We start from the raw sequence: 15,074 nt of genomic DNA on the forward strand, positions 1-15,074 counted from the left end.
ACTAAATGTTGACGACCCTTATACTAAATGGTGACACCTTAGCTCAAAACAGTGGGGGGGGGGGCACCGGATTGGGGAAGGCTGGCTTGTAGCTTGCCTTTCAGTCATGTGATTCTCAAAGCAGCTTGCAAGAAACCAGTTGTAACAATGCTCTGATGTAGGGATGAGGGTGTGCTTCCTTTTTGGCCCAGACTAAATAATACTGGGCTTATTGGTCCATAGCTGTCAACCGTCCCTTGTTTGGTGGGAAACTCCCTTATCCCAGCGCTGTGTCCCGCTGCTGTCCCTTATTGATGATGTCCCTTAAATTTCCCGGGTTTCAGGCTCACCCGGCTTAGGAGGGAAGCAGTAGCTCAGGGTCCTCCGCCGCGCGCGAGTGCCCGTGCTGGCACCGTCGTCCTGGTGTGAGGAGTTCCATCGGCCCTTCCCCACCCGAGAGAGGGGGGGAGGGAGAGAGACTCTTGCCCACGGGCCTGGAGGCGGCAGCAGTGGTGGTAGCTGAGGAGGCGGCCTGAGGGAGGAGGAAGAGGAGGGGATAGGGAGGGACGCAGAAGGGCAGCACTTCAGCGGCCACGGTGATGCCACGACCGCCTCATGCCGGATTGACAGCATCTGTCAATCCTACCAATGTATGTAACTCTTTACAATAGCAAAATACCTTAATTTGGCTGCTGATCCCTTATTTTTGAGGCTGCTGGTCTCTTATTTTCAAATCTGTAAGTTGACAGCTATGCGTTGGTCTGATGTAGTGGAAAGCAAGTGGGGTGTGTGGCCCCTGGAAGATTGCCCCAAAGGGAATGTGGCCCTTGGACTGGAAAAGTTCCCCTACTCCTGCTTTAAATGTTTCTCTTTATGGCACCAGCCAAGTATTATGTTGTAATGTGAGTGTTCTTCCTGTTTTCTCCTTCCTGTGCAGATCAGGGAGGAGATTGACAAGTTTGGAATTAAAGTTTACCAGTTTCCTGAGTGCGATTCTGACGAAGACGAGGACTTCAAACAACAAGACAGAGAGCTGAAGGTGAGGAAGGGGCAAAAATATTTCCCATAATACTTGGTCATGGTTAGGGATGAGACAACCTGTCAATTTGGGGTTGTTTCAGCTTTTCATTTTGTCTGTCTTCAGTTTCCCGCATTTTCACATCAGTTTGCAATTTTATCGTAATGAAAATTCACCAGCATTTTAGTGCAAATGTTTCTGTACGGTTGCGAATTACTCGGGATGCGGCCGGACCTCCGCAACGGATCCTGTTCGCAACCGGAGTTACCACTGTACCCGTGTAGCTGAGTCTTTAAAAGCCTGGGACACAATTTTCACAGCCCTCTAGCAGCTATGCTGGCTCATTTACCAGAAGTAATAATGTGTTTAATATTAACTCTGGAAGTGTATCCTTGGTTCTGAGCCAACTAAACCTCCTAGAGCAAAATATACATTAAGAGGCTTAGTTTGGTCAGAATTGAGTATACACTTTCAGAGTTAACACTAACACATTATTTCCACCATAGCCACTAGAGGGCCATGAAAATTTGTTAAGTGTGCATTAGTTAAGTACTGTCTTTTTCGGTGTATAACACACCCATGTGTATAAGACGGGGACTACAAATTAAGGAATTAAGGGGGGGAGTTTGCCCAGAGTTGTTGAGCTTTTTTATGGGGGGAGGATTGCCGCCAATGCCAATCGCCTGCCGAAGCCACCACTCGTCTGCCCGCTTGCCACCAGCTGCCGCCAATTGCCCATCCAATTGCCACAGCAGCAGCCAATTTATAATTAAAAAAACCTCGTCTTATACACAGAAAAATACAGTATATGTTGAATCACAAAATATGAATTTGGACACAAATGTTATCCTGTAATACCCACACTTGATGTGTGAACATGGTCCTCTCCCTCCTTCAGCATGTCAGGCAAACATCTAAAGCAATATGGACCACATCTGCCCATCCAGATGTTATTGGACTCCCAGACCCATCACTCCCAACCGACACGGCCAGGGGTTGGAGCTGATGGGAATTGTTGAACCCTGGGCCAAGGAAACTGAGGAATCCCTCACTCGGCTTCCCTAAATCTTCTTTTCTTCCACTGGTCTTCTCCAGCTGCTCTGATCTCTAGCTTCTTTCTGTGTCCATGTCTGACCATGTCCAATAAACCCTGAAATTATCTCTCCTCCCGTTCCAGGAAAGTGCTCCCTTCGCAGTCATCGGCAGCAACACGGTGGTTGAGGCCAAAGGTCAGAGGGTACGAGGGCGGCTCTACCCTTGGGGAATCGTGGAAGGTGAGCCGTGTTCCTGGGCAGCGAGATGGGAGTCCTGGACGTTGGGTCTCCGAAAAGCTGTTTGGTCCTCCTAGCTAAATGGAACCTGCTGGTCCAGGAGCATTCTACCTTCGAGTGCCAACCCAAAGCAGAAAACTCATGCCTCGGTTACTTATACTATTTAATTCTACTCCGATTTCTGCTATTAGCAGTCCCCCATGGCCCAGAAGCACGACTCATGTCAACGAGGCGTCGTGTTTTCAGTGTGGTGGGTCCAGCGTTATGGAACTATTAGAAGTCAGACATTCGCTGCCTGTCACGGTGCCATCTCTGCAGTGCTGTGGGTGCCTGGGCATCCACAAAAAAATTCAACGGGCCCCCTCAATATTCCACAGCTGGGTGGGCTCCAGCCATGGGAGCTAATTCCAAGCGGCTGTGGGTGATTGGGCACCCACAAGAATTTAATTCTGGGGGCTGGGCACCCACAGAGTCAATGAGAAGGCATCCACGCTCTGCAGCCAGCCAGCGAGGCACCCTTTTCTGGGTGTGTGTGTGTCAGACATGGAGGCAGCATCTCTCTCAGCCCCTCCCCGCAGAAATAGGGTGCCTCATTGACTGCGGAGAAGAGCCACCACCGGCCAGCACAACACGGATGTGTGACGTCACACGCACATGCAATACAGTCATAGCTTGGGTTACAGATGCTTTGGGTTGTGTGATTTCGGGTTGTGCACTGCGCCGAACCCGGAAGTACCGGAACGCTAAATAGCGCTTTGTGCATGCGCAGAAGCGCCAAATTGTGACCCGCGTGTGCACAGATATGGCGCTGTGGATTGTGAATGTGCTTCCTGCACGGATCACGTTTGCAACCCGAGCGTCCACTGTAATGTTAATATAATAATTTATTATTTATACCCCACCCATCTGGCTGGGTTTCCCCGGCCACTCTGGGCGGCTCGCAACAGAATATTAAAAACACAATAAAACTTCAAACATTAGGAACTTCCCTAGACAGGGCTGCCTTCAGATGTCTTCTAAAAGTCAGATAGTTGTTTATTTCCTTGACATCTGATGGGAGGGTGTTCCAGAGGGCGGGCGCCACCACCAAGAAGGCCCTCTGCTTGGTCCCATGTAACTTTGCTTCTCGCAGTGAGGGAACTGCCAGAAGGTCTTTGGAACTGGACCTCAGTGTCCTGCATGTGCAGGTTTGTGCGTGTGACGTCACACATCTGCATTGTGGCGGCGCGCACCCACAGTCCTGAGAGCGAGATGGTACCCTTGGCTCCAGCGGACCCTACTCTGACTGCAGTGAGCTCTGATGGGCCCTCCCGCTGCAAGTGAGCCTCAGTTAGAACTTGTGGCAGCAGCGGGAGGGCCTGATGGAGCCTGTCGCAGTCGCAACAGGCCCTGACGGACCTTTCACAGGGTGTGTCGGGGCTCCTACCAGTCATGTCCACGCATTGGGCACCCACAGCGTTGGGAGGAACCTAGCACACCTGCTGCCTCTGGTAGGTTTCAGGCACCAGGTGAAAGCAGTTTTATTTCAGGAGACCTTTGCACCACCACAAATGCTGTTTTATTCTCCCGGTGTTTTAATTCATGTTCTAAATTTTGTATATCGTAAATTTTTGTTTTTGCAAGGAGATTTAGGACCCAGGTGTGGTGAAGAGCAGGGTATATATATATATTTAAAATAAATAAATGAAATAATACGCTGCTTTTCCTCCCCTCCAACGGGGGCACTCAAAGCAGCTAACGAAACCCAGCAAACAATTAAGCAAGTAACGGCAACAAGCGTGTAACAACCACAGCACTAAAAGCATGATATAAATACGGTGGTACCTCAGGTTACATACGCTTCAGGTTACAGACTCTGCCAACCCTGAAATAGTGCTTCAGGTTAAGAACTTTGCTTCAGGATGAGAACAGAAATCGTGCTCCAGTGGCGCAGCGGCAGCAAGAGGCCCCATTAGCTAAAGTAGTGCTTCAGGTTAAGAACAGTTTCAGGTTAAGAATGGACCTCTGGAATGAATTAAGTACTTAACCCGAGGTACCACTGTAACACGATATGCTAAAATGGCAAGCAGCATCAATGGAATTCAGAGAGCCAATGGTCAAATAACTCAGAATGTGCTTGCTAGGGAAGCTTTTAAAACAATCTCCCCCAACCTCTAGATCAGAGTCATCCAATTAAATATATTAATTGTATATATTAAATAGTATTAACTATATTGCAAACTCTTTCATTTATGATGTGAGAATAAAATTCAGTGCGTGGCCCGCAGGTTCTGGGTCAAAGTACTCTTGCGGCCCGCGTGGTCAGAAAGGTTGGACTGCCCTGCTGTAGATGCTGTGGACTCCAGCTCCCATGAGCCTCAGCCACCATGGCCAGTAGAGAGAGGTGATGGGAACTGTAGTCCAACAACACCTGAGGGCAGTGGCGTAGCGTGGGTTGTCAGCACCCGGGGCAAGGCAAGTAATTTGCGCCCCCTAACCTGTGGATTTGCGCCCCCTAACCCATGGATTTGCACCCCCTAACCCTAACCCCCAGATGTTGCGCCCGGTGCAGCCGGCCCCCCCTGCACCCCCCACGCTACGCCACTGCCTGAGGGGCCAGATCTCTCCCCACCCCCTGCTTCAGAGGCCTCTGGCAGGCTAGTGTTGGAGCATAACTTGGGCCTTATTGTAATCCGATGAGGCCATGTGTATGTTCCCAATCTCTAACAGAGGGGATGTGGAACAATGCCATCTCGACTAATTGGAGACTTGGCAATTTGTGAGGATATGAAGCTCATTGTTGGACCTGTGGCGGCAGTGGCTCCTTTGGTGACTTCCACTGGTGTCTGCAAAGTGCCTCATCTGCCCTAATAATAATAATAATAATAATAATAATAATAATAATTTATTTATACCCCGTCCATCTGGCTGGGCTTCCCCAGCCACTCTGGGCAGCTTTCAACAAAATATTAAAATATAGTAGTGCATCAAACATTAAAAGCTTCCCTAAACAGGGACCAGCCTCCACACACACAAATGTACATGCACACATGTGTTGTATGCAATTAAAAAACCCGCATTCCCTTGAAAATGCATATTTCTTTTCATGGGTTCCCCTAGGCATGTCAGAGGAATGTGTCTGAAATGAGCTAACCGGTGGATTTCCTTCCACCACAGCTTAGCTGTGCTTGTCACGTTTATTCTCTAACACAGTTCCTTTTACAGTCATACACACTCGTGTGTGTGTGTGTGCTTGAAATAACTGAATACAATTAGGATGTAAAGGGTGATTCTGGTGCATACATTCCCCTCCTTACCCGAGATTTGTTTGTTTGTTGCTGTGTGCCAAACAATGTCTGTTGTTGCTGCTTCCTCAGTGGAAAACCAGGCGCACTGTGACTTTGTGAAACTGCGGAACATGCTGATCCGAACGCACATGCACGACCTGAAGGACGTCACCTGCGACGTTCACTACGAGAACTATCGGGCGCAGTGCATCCAGCAGATGACCAGGTAGGGTCCACCTGAGGTTCTGCTCCCTCAAGGGATGAATGCGTCTGTGTGAATCAGCCCTTAGAGCCATAGCTGTCAACCGTCCCTTATTTGGTGGGAAACTCCCTTATCCCAGTGCCGTGTTCTGCTACTGTCCCGGACTGCTGATGTCCCTTAAATTTCCCGGGTTTCAAAGGAAGCAGCTCCTCTCCCTCCCTCCCTGCCGGCCAGGGAGGAGGGAGGCTCCAACTGTGTTGCTTGGCTGCGTTGCTCACCCAATAAGGAGTCTAAGAACGACTGGGGGGGTGGAGCTTGCATGCCTTGTGCCAATCAAATCGGCCGCATTGCCTGGGGACTCGCTTTTGCTCAGCGCTTCCCAGCGGAGAGGTGACGGTGGTTTTCCTTGCTGCACCCCCTTTGCCGGTTTCAGGCAAGTAATTTGTGCCCCCTAACCCATGGATTTGCACCCCCTAACCCGTGGATTTGCGCCCCCTAACCCTAACCCCCAGATGTTGCGCCCGGTGCGGCCGGCCCCCCCTGTACCCCCCACGCTATGCCACTGGCCGGTTTGCTGCGCTGTGGGAACCACCACTTGAGGCTTCATTTGGCTGCTGGGCTGCCTGGGCTTTCTGCCTTTGGCTCTGGAGCTGGTTGACTAAAATCCCTTATTTTGGCTGCTGGTCCCTTATTTTCGAGGCTGCTGGTCCCTTATTGTCAAATCTGTAAGTTGACAGCTATGCTTAGAGCTGTTGTTGTTGTGTGGCAAACGTCTTCTGAAAGTGGGATGATTTTTCTTCTGAAAATGTGACATGCAGCATTTCAGCGAAGGGCCCTAGCTCAGTGCTGGAGCCTCTGTTTCTATTTAATTCAGCCCTTTACTTAAAACCATGAGGACCAGAATCTTTTTTTATTATTTGTTTATTTATTCTTTGTTGTTACCAGCCATTTGCTTCAGATTGAAATTTATTTTTTTTACAAAGTAAGAATCATAAATAAATAAGATAAAAAAATAAGGAAAAAAAATGTGCACCCCACTACCGAGACCATTCCATTGTAACTACCCAACCTCCCAAAATTTCAACACCTCTGGTGATGGTTTGACCCCTTTCCGTTTTAACAGTACAAATTCTACAAACAGCCTCCATATCTCCTCAAAATCATTTCTCCTGCATATTCCCCGTCTTACCTTAATGGCACATGTGAATTTATCATTCATAGCTATATCCCACACCTCTTTATACCATTCTTTGGTTTTATATTCTGCTTGCCCCTTCCACTTCCTAGCTATAATATTTTGTGCAGCCGTCAATAAGTTTGTGAGCAAGTCCACCATAGCCTGTGAACCTTCCACCCCCATCATAAATTGATAATAATGCTACCTCTGAACTTTTGGTCAGCTTTAACCCAGTGATTTCTGTTATCTCCTTAAACCAGATTGAGAATTATAGTTGATGGTTAGTTGGCTGAATGAGTGAATCAGCTATATATTTTGGAAAGCTGTTTGTTCATTTGTTCACTATGCATTTGGGCATAAACCACAGAAGGTCGGCGGTTCGAATCCCCGTGACGGGGTGAGCTCCCATTGCCTGGTCCCTGCTCCTGCCAACCTAGCAGTTCGAAAGCACGTCAGAGTGCAAGTAGATAAATAGATACCACTCAGGTGGGAAGGTAAACGGTGTTTCCGTGCACTGCTCTGGTTTGCCAGAAGCAGCTTAGTCATGCTGGCCACATGACCCGGAAGCTGTACACCGGCTCCCTTGGCCAGAAAAGCGAGATGAGTGCCGCAAACCGAGAGTCGGTCACGACTGGACCTAATGGTCAGGGGTCCCTTTACCTTTACCTGTAACTAAATCTTGCATGGTGGCACTTGAAATCAAGGAGCAGGTTTCCATCCATGTTTGGACACAATCGGACACCATTTTGAATCAATATGGTGGACTGAACCTTTCAAGCCTGCACTGTTTTCAACCAAATTTTGCCTGGCGGTTCCTGAAATTATGGAGAAGGTTTTCTTCAACCCCCCCCCCCCCAATGTTTTGATACAATGGGACACTAGTTTGAATCAAGATGGCAGACTGAACCTTTTAAAAATTGCACTGATTTTAACCACGGATTTAAACTTTGTACTGATTTTCTGTTGTCGCCCCTGTGCTAGCCGCCTTGTTCACTAGTATAAATCAAGCGGCTATTATCCCCGAGGACTGGGGTTTAGCCATCATCATTCCAATATTCAAGAAAGGAAACAGAACTGAGCCAGCTAACTACAGTCCAATCAGTCTATTAAGTATTATTAGTAAACTGTACACTGCTCATTTATGTGATAAATTAGTGGAGTGGATGGAAAGAGAGTATATTCTATCAGAAGCTCAAGCTGGCTTTAGAGCAAAGCGTTCAACTATAGACCAGGCCCTTATCCTTCAACACCTGGCAGATAAATACTCTAGAAAAGGGGGGTCTTTATATGCAGCTTTCGTCGATTTTAAATCGGCTTTTGATCTAATACCAAGGGATAGACTCTGGGAAAAGCTTGGCGCTACAAACATAGATAAACGCTTATTACGCCTTATTCGTGGTCTATACGAAAACACCAGGGTGAGGGTAAGATGCGATTGGTCAGGCCATCTAACTAAAGAAATTCAAACGCACTATGGGGTTAAACAAGGATGTGCCCTCGCGCCAACGCTATTTAATTTCTACATCAACTCTCTAGCAGTAAATATGGCGAAAGAAAATGCCCACCCTCCCAAACTGGCAGGTTTGCCCATCCCGGTGCTTCTGTATGCGGACGACGCAGTCCTACTCTCCTTTTCCTGCGTTGGCTTGAGGAAGCTTTTGAGATCACTTGCTGACTATTGTCAAGAGGAACAACTTTCAATAAATTACAGCAAATCTAAAATTATGGTGTTTTCAAAAAAAAGAAGGAAACACAAATGGAGAATAAGTGGTCAACCTATTGACCAAGTCGCAACTTTCAAATACCTGGGAATAACTTTTCAGGAAAGGGTCTCGTGGCACCAACAGATGAAAAACGCCATTGCCAACGCAGGAAGGGCCAATAAAGCCCTTACAAGATTTTTTCACGGGAAAGGGGGTAAATACGTTCTGGCAGCCTCCCAGGTTTTTGCTGCAAAAATACTCCCACAACTCACTAATTGATCCCAGGTTTGCAGTTTTAAAAATTTTGCGCCTATGGAGGCATTCCAAACAAAATTCTATCGGTGTCTATTGGGGATCCCCCCCTGTGTATCTAATATAGCTGTCCGCTTAGAAGTTGGACAACCACCCGTTAACGCACGGTTGTGGATTCTAAAGATACACTATTGGTTAAAACTTATTTTTTCCCCGGCCGGTTTGGCTCCTTTAACACTCTTAGACACCTTTCATTCTACCTGGAAAGCTTCCCTGTTTGAAAAGATAAGAAGCTTAGGATTCTCCCCGCAGATCTTGATAGCGGCAGGATATGAGAGAGCCAAAAGTCAAGTGCTTCAACGCATTAGGGACATAGAGTTGCAATGTCATATGGGCAAAATGGATAAACATGCCACAATTAGAGACTTTGGGAGAGGGTTTTCACCCACAAATTATCTGGCTAATTTACAAATACCTAAGTACAGACACTCCTTTACCCTGGCCAGATTCAACGTTCTGCCCTCTGCCCTGCTGCTAGGCAGATATGAGGGCAAACCATATGAGTCACGTGTTTGCCCATGTGGCTCATCGGAAGTGGAAACAAGTCTGCATGTATTGCTGCACTGTAGTTACTACGAGGATTTACGCCTGACCTTTATTGCCCCAGTTCTACAAAAGCTTAAAAATGAACCAGAACTCCAACGTATGAGAGCCTTGGTAGAAGATAAGGTTCCTGAAATTGCGATCAACGTTGCCAAATTCTGTGTAGCCGCTATTAGGCGTAGGAAACAAGAGCTTTCCAATGTCAATATGCAGGGGAAGGCAAATACTTAATTTTATTTATGCTGTCTAATTTTAATTTGCTGTTATGGCCTAATCTGTATTGAAATTGTCCTTTGTCCTTTGTTTTTTTTCCGGTGTTATGCCTTGCTGACTAGCTGTACGAGTTAATCTGGTCTGTGACCGTTTAATAAAATTTGATTTGATTTTCTGTTGTTGTGCTCAGAGCTCCCAAGCAATGGCAGGTCCAAGATTGTTGGTGAATGAATGGATAAATGTTGCAGGGGGACGTTCTTTTTTCTGGGATGGTAGTGGGAAAAAGAAATTTTGTTAGAAAAGTGTCTTCTGAGAACCTTTGACTCACCATTGCTGCCATAAAGCAACCTTCTGGATTGGAGAGTTAATGAAACCCAGCTTCATTCCCTCTCCCGTTTTCTCTTGCTTATGTTTTTAGCAAGCTGACTCAGGATAACAGGATAGAGAGCCCCATTCCGATTTTGCCGCTCCCAACACCGGATGCGGAAACGGAGAAGCTGATCAAGATGAAAGATGAAGAGGTAAGGAAGCATTTCGCTATTGGTCTCTCTTGAGACATCGCCCAAGCTAGCTATCTTCTTCTTGAATTTGGAGCTGTTTGGGGGTGTGTGGTAGTTTTGTTGTGTGCTGGAGCGCTTTGCCATTGTTAGAAGGAATTTCTGAAAGGCGGCGTTTTCTCCTGGATCTTAGGGAAGTTTTTTATGTCTGATGTTTTGTCGTCACCATCATCTTCATCATTATTATTTCTGTTGGGAGATGCCCAGAGTGGCTGGGGAAACCCAGCCAGATGGGTGGGATATAAAATTAATGATGATGATGATGATGATGATTAGGCAATCCAATTGAAAAATCACTTTTTTGGCGTTTTTGTAAAAACACACACCCCAAAACCCCTCAACAATCTTGGTGGCCCCCTAAATAAAAGCTTGACCATTTTGGGGTCTTCCTAAAAAAAAGCTGAACAACGTTTTGGGTGTCCTGGTTTTTTACTTTTTCAAATATGGCATTGTTCACTCTCATCTTGAAAAAGGATCAAGTGCCATGCTGGATCAGGCCAACGGACCTTCTGGTCCAGTACCCTGGCTCATCAATTAACCCAAAGCATATTTGCATACTTAGGAAAGTATATTAAGAAAAAAAGAGAAGAAGAAAACTTCACTCATATTAAGTCTTCAGAACTTCCACAGTCATTGGTGTGGGTAATAAGTGTGTGTCATTTTGTCATCAGTGACGGCACAGGCACCGTCCAGTAGGTGCAAGCCCAAAGTCAACTGTTTTTGAAGGAGGCTGACATTTAACCAGCAGCCTCCAATAGCAATGTAAACACCAGGTTCCCATCAGTCAGAATGAGAGTGGGGTGTGTTCATGTCTCTAGATAAGAGTAGACATTTGCACTGCCTGAAAGTGCAAATTTTCCATTGTTGGCCGTGTAAGTACTCAGAGTCAGATGTTGGAGGTCTTATTCCTTACCCCACTGCACAAGTTCAGCAACACCATTTTCTTTTAGGACTCAGGGGCTTGTACTATACCACTGAAGACTACAAAGCCCATGATGCAGTGTAGAAATATAATCTGCCTTGAAATGGGGGGCAGCCTGGTGGCGGGGGTGGGGGAGAGAATATTGCTGGAAAAGTAATAAATAAACAGCGTCACCTCTCCCCCCTCCCTCTCTTTTCTTCCTACAGTTGCGTAGAATGCAAGAGATGCTGCAGAAAATGAAACAGCAGATGCAAGACCAGTGAAAAAAGGAAGCCGGGATGGAAGTTGCGAAGGAAGGGATCATCCTTGTCACTGTCTGCAGTTCAGCTGGAATCGCAGATGCTTTAGGATGGACTTTCCTGTTGCAAAAACAAAACGAAACAAAAACAAAGAGACTTGTGAGCAAGAGCGGCACCCGTTCCCTCCCTCCCTCCCTCCCTCCCTCTCTCTAATTCAGGGGTAGCCAACGTGGTACCCTGCAAACACTGTCAAACTGCAACGCCCATCACAGGAAGTTGGCAGTCCAGCAATGGCTGTAGGACACAATGTCAGCTACTCCCTGCTCTATTTTGATCGTAGCAACGTCTGTTAGTGGGAAGGGGGGAAGACGAGAAGGGAGAGAGGTTGTTTGCTGAGGACCTCTTCCGCAATCGGGATATTCCCTGCTGTCCCCACTCTTTCCTAGATGTACTAAACTGTTAAGGAGCATTCTGGTATTTAAAACCAACCAACAGACCAACCAACCAACCAACCACCGTTTCTATGGCACATGGATTTTGAGGACTCTTGTGTAAAATGCACGTTAACTGTTTACTTCTAACCAAGGTGCTGTGACCCTTCTCCTCCTCCTCTTTCCAGCTCCCCCCCCCCATTTTGTCCTCAAACTTTCAGAGGTCACGGCAAGTTTTGCAAGAAGGCCGACGATTCCTCTGAAGCAAGTGCTGCTGACATGAGCACCAACCAGCCTGACCTCTTGCCTAGGACATCCCTTGGTCCTCTCCCCACCAGCCGCTTTGAGAGGATGAGGATGGTTGGGTGTGTGGCGTTCTTTGATGGTTTCTCAAAACATTCCTGACATGACGATGATATCTTTACTAAGAATCTCATGGCTCTTTTTTGCACTACGGGGGGAAGGACTTAAAAGACCTGCTGGCGAGGGATCCTAGTAAAAAAACAGCTCCCACTGCCCTTGTTTTAGGTGAGTTGTATTGAGTGATGTACAACTGTTGGACTTTTTGCAGAGATAAGGATCTGCAAGGCGGGAGTTACTTTGAGGTTAAGCATCATCTTGGCACGCTCAGCCCATGCTTCGTCTCTCACCAACCATGGAGCAAATTTGGATTCCTAGAGAAATGTGTTAATTGGTTTGTACGCTGTCCAGTGGATTCCTCTAGTGAATGTCTCAAGTCATTTTTAGGGATCTAAACAATCCCAGCCGGAAATGGACTTGGGATGGGAGCAAAACATGGTATTCTGCTAACCTGGGATTGTGTTGTGTGGTTGTGGGATTCTAGAAATATGCATTGCTTCAGTCTGGGCCACCGTGCAAATGTCTGCTGCATAAAGAGTTAGCGTGAGTCTTTCTTATTGTGCTCAGTTGCGCTGCATCGTGGGTTTTGTAGTCTAGAGGCCAGCACCCGCCGCTCACAAGGTTACAGCTATGAAGTCCATGATGCAGTGAGACTGAGAGCAAACTACACATGCATGAACTGAGGAGATGTGGCTATAGGGTGTATGGCATCACAGATGGAACCAGCTGAGATCTGAATAGGGGAGGCAGAATTTTTTCTACTGTCGCTAGCAGTTGGCAGTCTTATGGCCAGAGATTATTTATACACCTCGCTTCCAGAAGTCCACATTCTGCAACAAGGAAACTTTAATTCTGTGCAAAGTGTGTAACACTCCGGAAAGAGGCCAGAGGCTCCCAGGGAGGGGGAATCTGTTGTGCAGCTTTTGCAGCTTTCTTGTAACCAGGGCCCACCTTTTAATTTGAAATTACAGGGCTCCTTCTGCTTTCTTTGCTCTTTTTTACCCTTCTTCTCCCCTTAGGACAGGCTGGGAAACCTCCTGCTCCTCCAAATGTTGTTGGACTTCAACTCCCACTTGCCCCAACCAGCACGGCCAATGTTTAGGGGTGATGGGAGTTGTAGTTTATCTCTGGAGGGCCACAAATTTCACCCTCACCTGCTTTCGAATGCAAAAGAGACACGGGGCTCCTTGTTTTCTAAATGTTGATTAGAAATTGATATTTTTTTACAGGAGCAACTTGTCACAACAGAAATGTGAATATATCCCTATCAAAATACCCTTTTGCGGCACTGCTAACGATAAGGCAGCATCGTCCTCCTTTGCAGGGAGCGGGGTGAAACCTCTTTCTTTCTGTTTCTATCTTTTGCCTCCCATCTTAAACAGAAAAACAAGCAGATTATAGCATGTTGCCCTTAGATGTGCCACACTTTCGTTTAGGACAGTCTTTTCCAAACTGCTTTTGGACTACAATTCCCATCATCCCTGACCACCAGTCTTGCTAGCTGGGGATGATGGAAGTTGTAGTCCAGTAACAGCTGGAGACCCAAGTTTGGGACAGCCTTTGCTGACCTGCTGACTTCAGCTACAACTCACATCGGGCCCAGCAAGCACATGGGGCATGGCAGAATCATTCCCTAGATGTTTGCTTCTTCTTTACAAATACTCCTAGCGTGTCTTCAACCACATCTCTGACAGGTCTACCAACCTGCAGACTTCCTTCTTATAGAAAGTGAAACTTCTCAGGGTCCCAAGCTGCAGCCCTAGGTTATACTTCACTTCCACCTGGCTAAAGCCTGGAGGAAATGGAGATGAGCCACAGAGCGTCTTGGGGAGTCTCATGGTTGTGCTCAGAAAAGGCCGGCCCTGACATTGGCCGTAATGACCGCTGCTGCCTGAGGTGGAATCTGTGTGTGTGTTGCAAATGGTGCTGAGGTGTTGGAGGACAGAGCTGTGTGTGGCATGAGGCCTACCCTGATCCCCCTGTTAGCTTACTGCTCTTAGCTGCAATGTCCAGCTGTGTCCTATTCCCAAGAATCAATCCATCAGCTCCCGTATGGGGCAATGGTAGAGGGGGCAGCAGTTGCTGGTGCCCATTGGGACTGGCAGGGGTGAAAGCAGGGGCGGTCCATCCTGTTTCGCCACCTGAGGCAAAGCTTCCCTGCCACCACCTCCCCTGCCGCCCCCTACCACTGCGGCCTTGTTTTTGTGTAGCTGTGGTGGCTTCTGGTGAAATCTTGTGGAACTCTCATGAGATCTCACAGCATTCTGCCACCCGAGGCAGCTGCTTCGGTTCAGCTCATGGGCAAGCCTGCCCTGGGTGGAAGGCAGAGTGGCCAATTGCAGAAGGAGCTGGAGCAAATGGCAGGCAGATTATATCTACAGTATAATGCTCTAACTTTTTTTTTATAATAATTTTTATTAAGGTTTTCCAAATTAAAACAAATTAAATCCAATTTATAAACTTTTTGCCAATAACCAGGACTTCCCCTCCCTACCCCCTCTTGTGTTCCAAATCTTCCAAATAAGCAATTAAATTCAACAAGTTCTTATCCCCAAATTACACTCATCATCAGTAACCCAATTTATCCAAATTCCCATCCCCTAAGATCAATCTATTCCCTTCCACGAGTTCCCCCCTTTCAAACATAGTACAGATGGAAATAAAATAAATATGAGTAGTGATTTTACAACCTTTGGATTCCAACTTTCCCTCCCCTCTTTCCCCTTTGCGTTTCACCTATCCCTCTACTTCTAATATCTTCCTGGAGTTCCCACATTACACTATGCCCACGTCCCTCTGGTTCTTTGCCAGTCTTTAATTACGAGTGTCCAATCATAAAAGGAGTCTATCAAAAAAGGGGCCCATTTCTTCTATCCAGGTT

The 15,074-nt window shown here is 47.0% G+C and overlaps 1 protein-coding gene across 3 annotated transcripts in view; it reads left to right on the plus strand.

Annotated features, from left to right (window-relative positions):
• Nucleotides 1-12,346, plus strand: part of SEPTIN5 (septin 5) — an 85,639-nt gene extending 73,293 nt beyond the window's left edge. For all 3 annotated transcript variants that reach the window (XM_083717497.1, XM_083717496.1, XM_083717498.1), the window contains exons 8-12: nucleotides 917-1,018; nucleotides 2,175-2,271; nucleotides 5,625-5,760; nucleotides 10,103-10,205; nucleotides 11,370-12,346. In XM_083717497.1, coding sequence (XP_083573623.1) covers nucleotides 917-1,018; nucleotides 2,175-2,271; nucleotides 5,625-5,760; nucleotides 10,103-10,205; nucleotides 11,370-11,426 — 495 coding nt within the window. In that variant the 3' untranslated portion in view covers nucleotides 11,427-12,346. The remainder of the gene's footprint in view (nucleotides 1-916; nucleotides 1,019-2,174; nucleotides 2,272-5,624; nucleotides 5,761-10,102; nucleotides 10,206-11,369) is intronic.
• Nucleotides 12,347-15,074: the final 2,728 nt, after the last annotated feature.

Source organism: Podarcis gaigeae, assembly GCF_964106915.1.
Source record: "Podarcis gaigeae genome assembly, chromosome: 16".
Lineage (NCBI taxonomy): Eukaryota > Metazoa > Chordata > Lepidosauria > Squamata > Lacertidae > Podarcis > Podarcis gaigeae.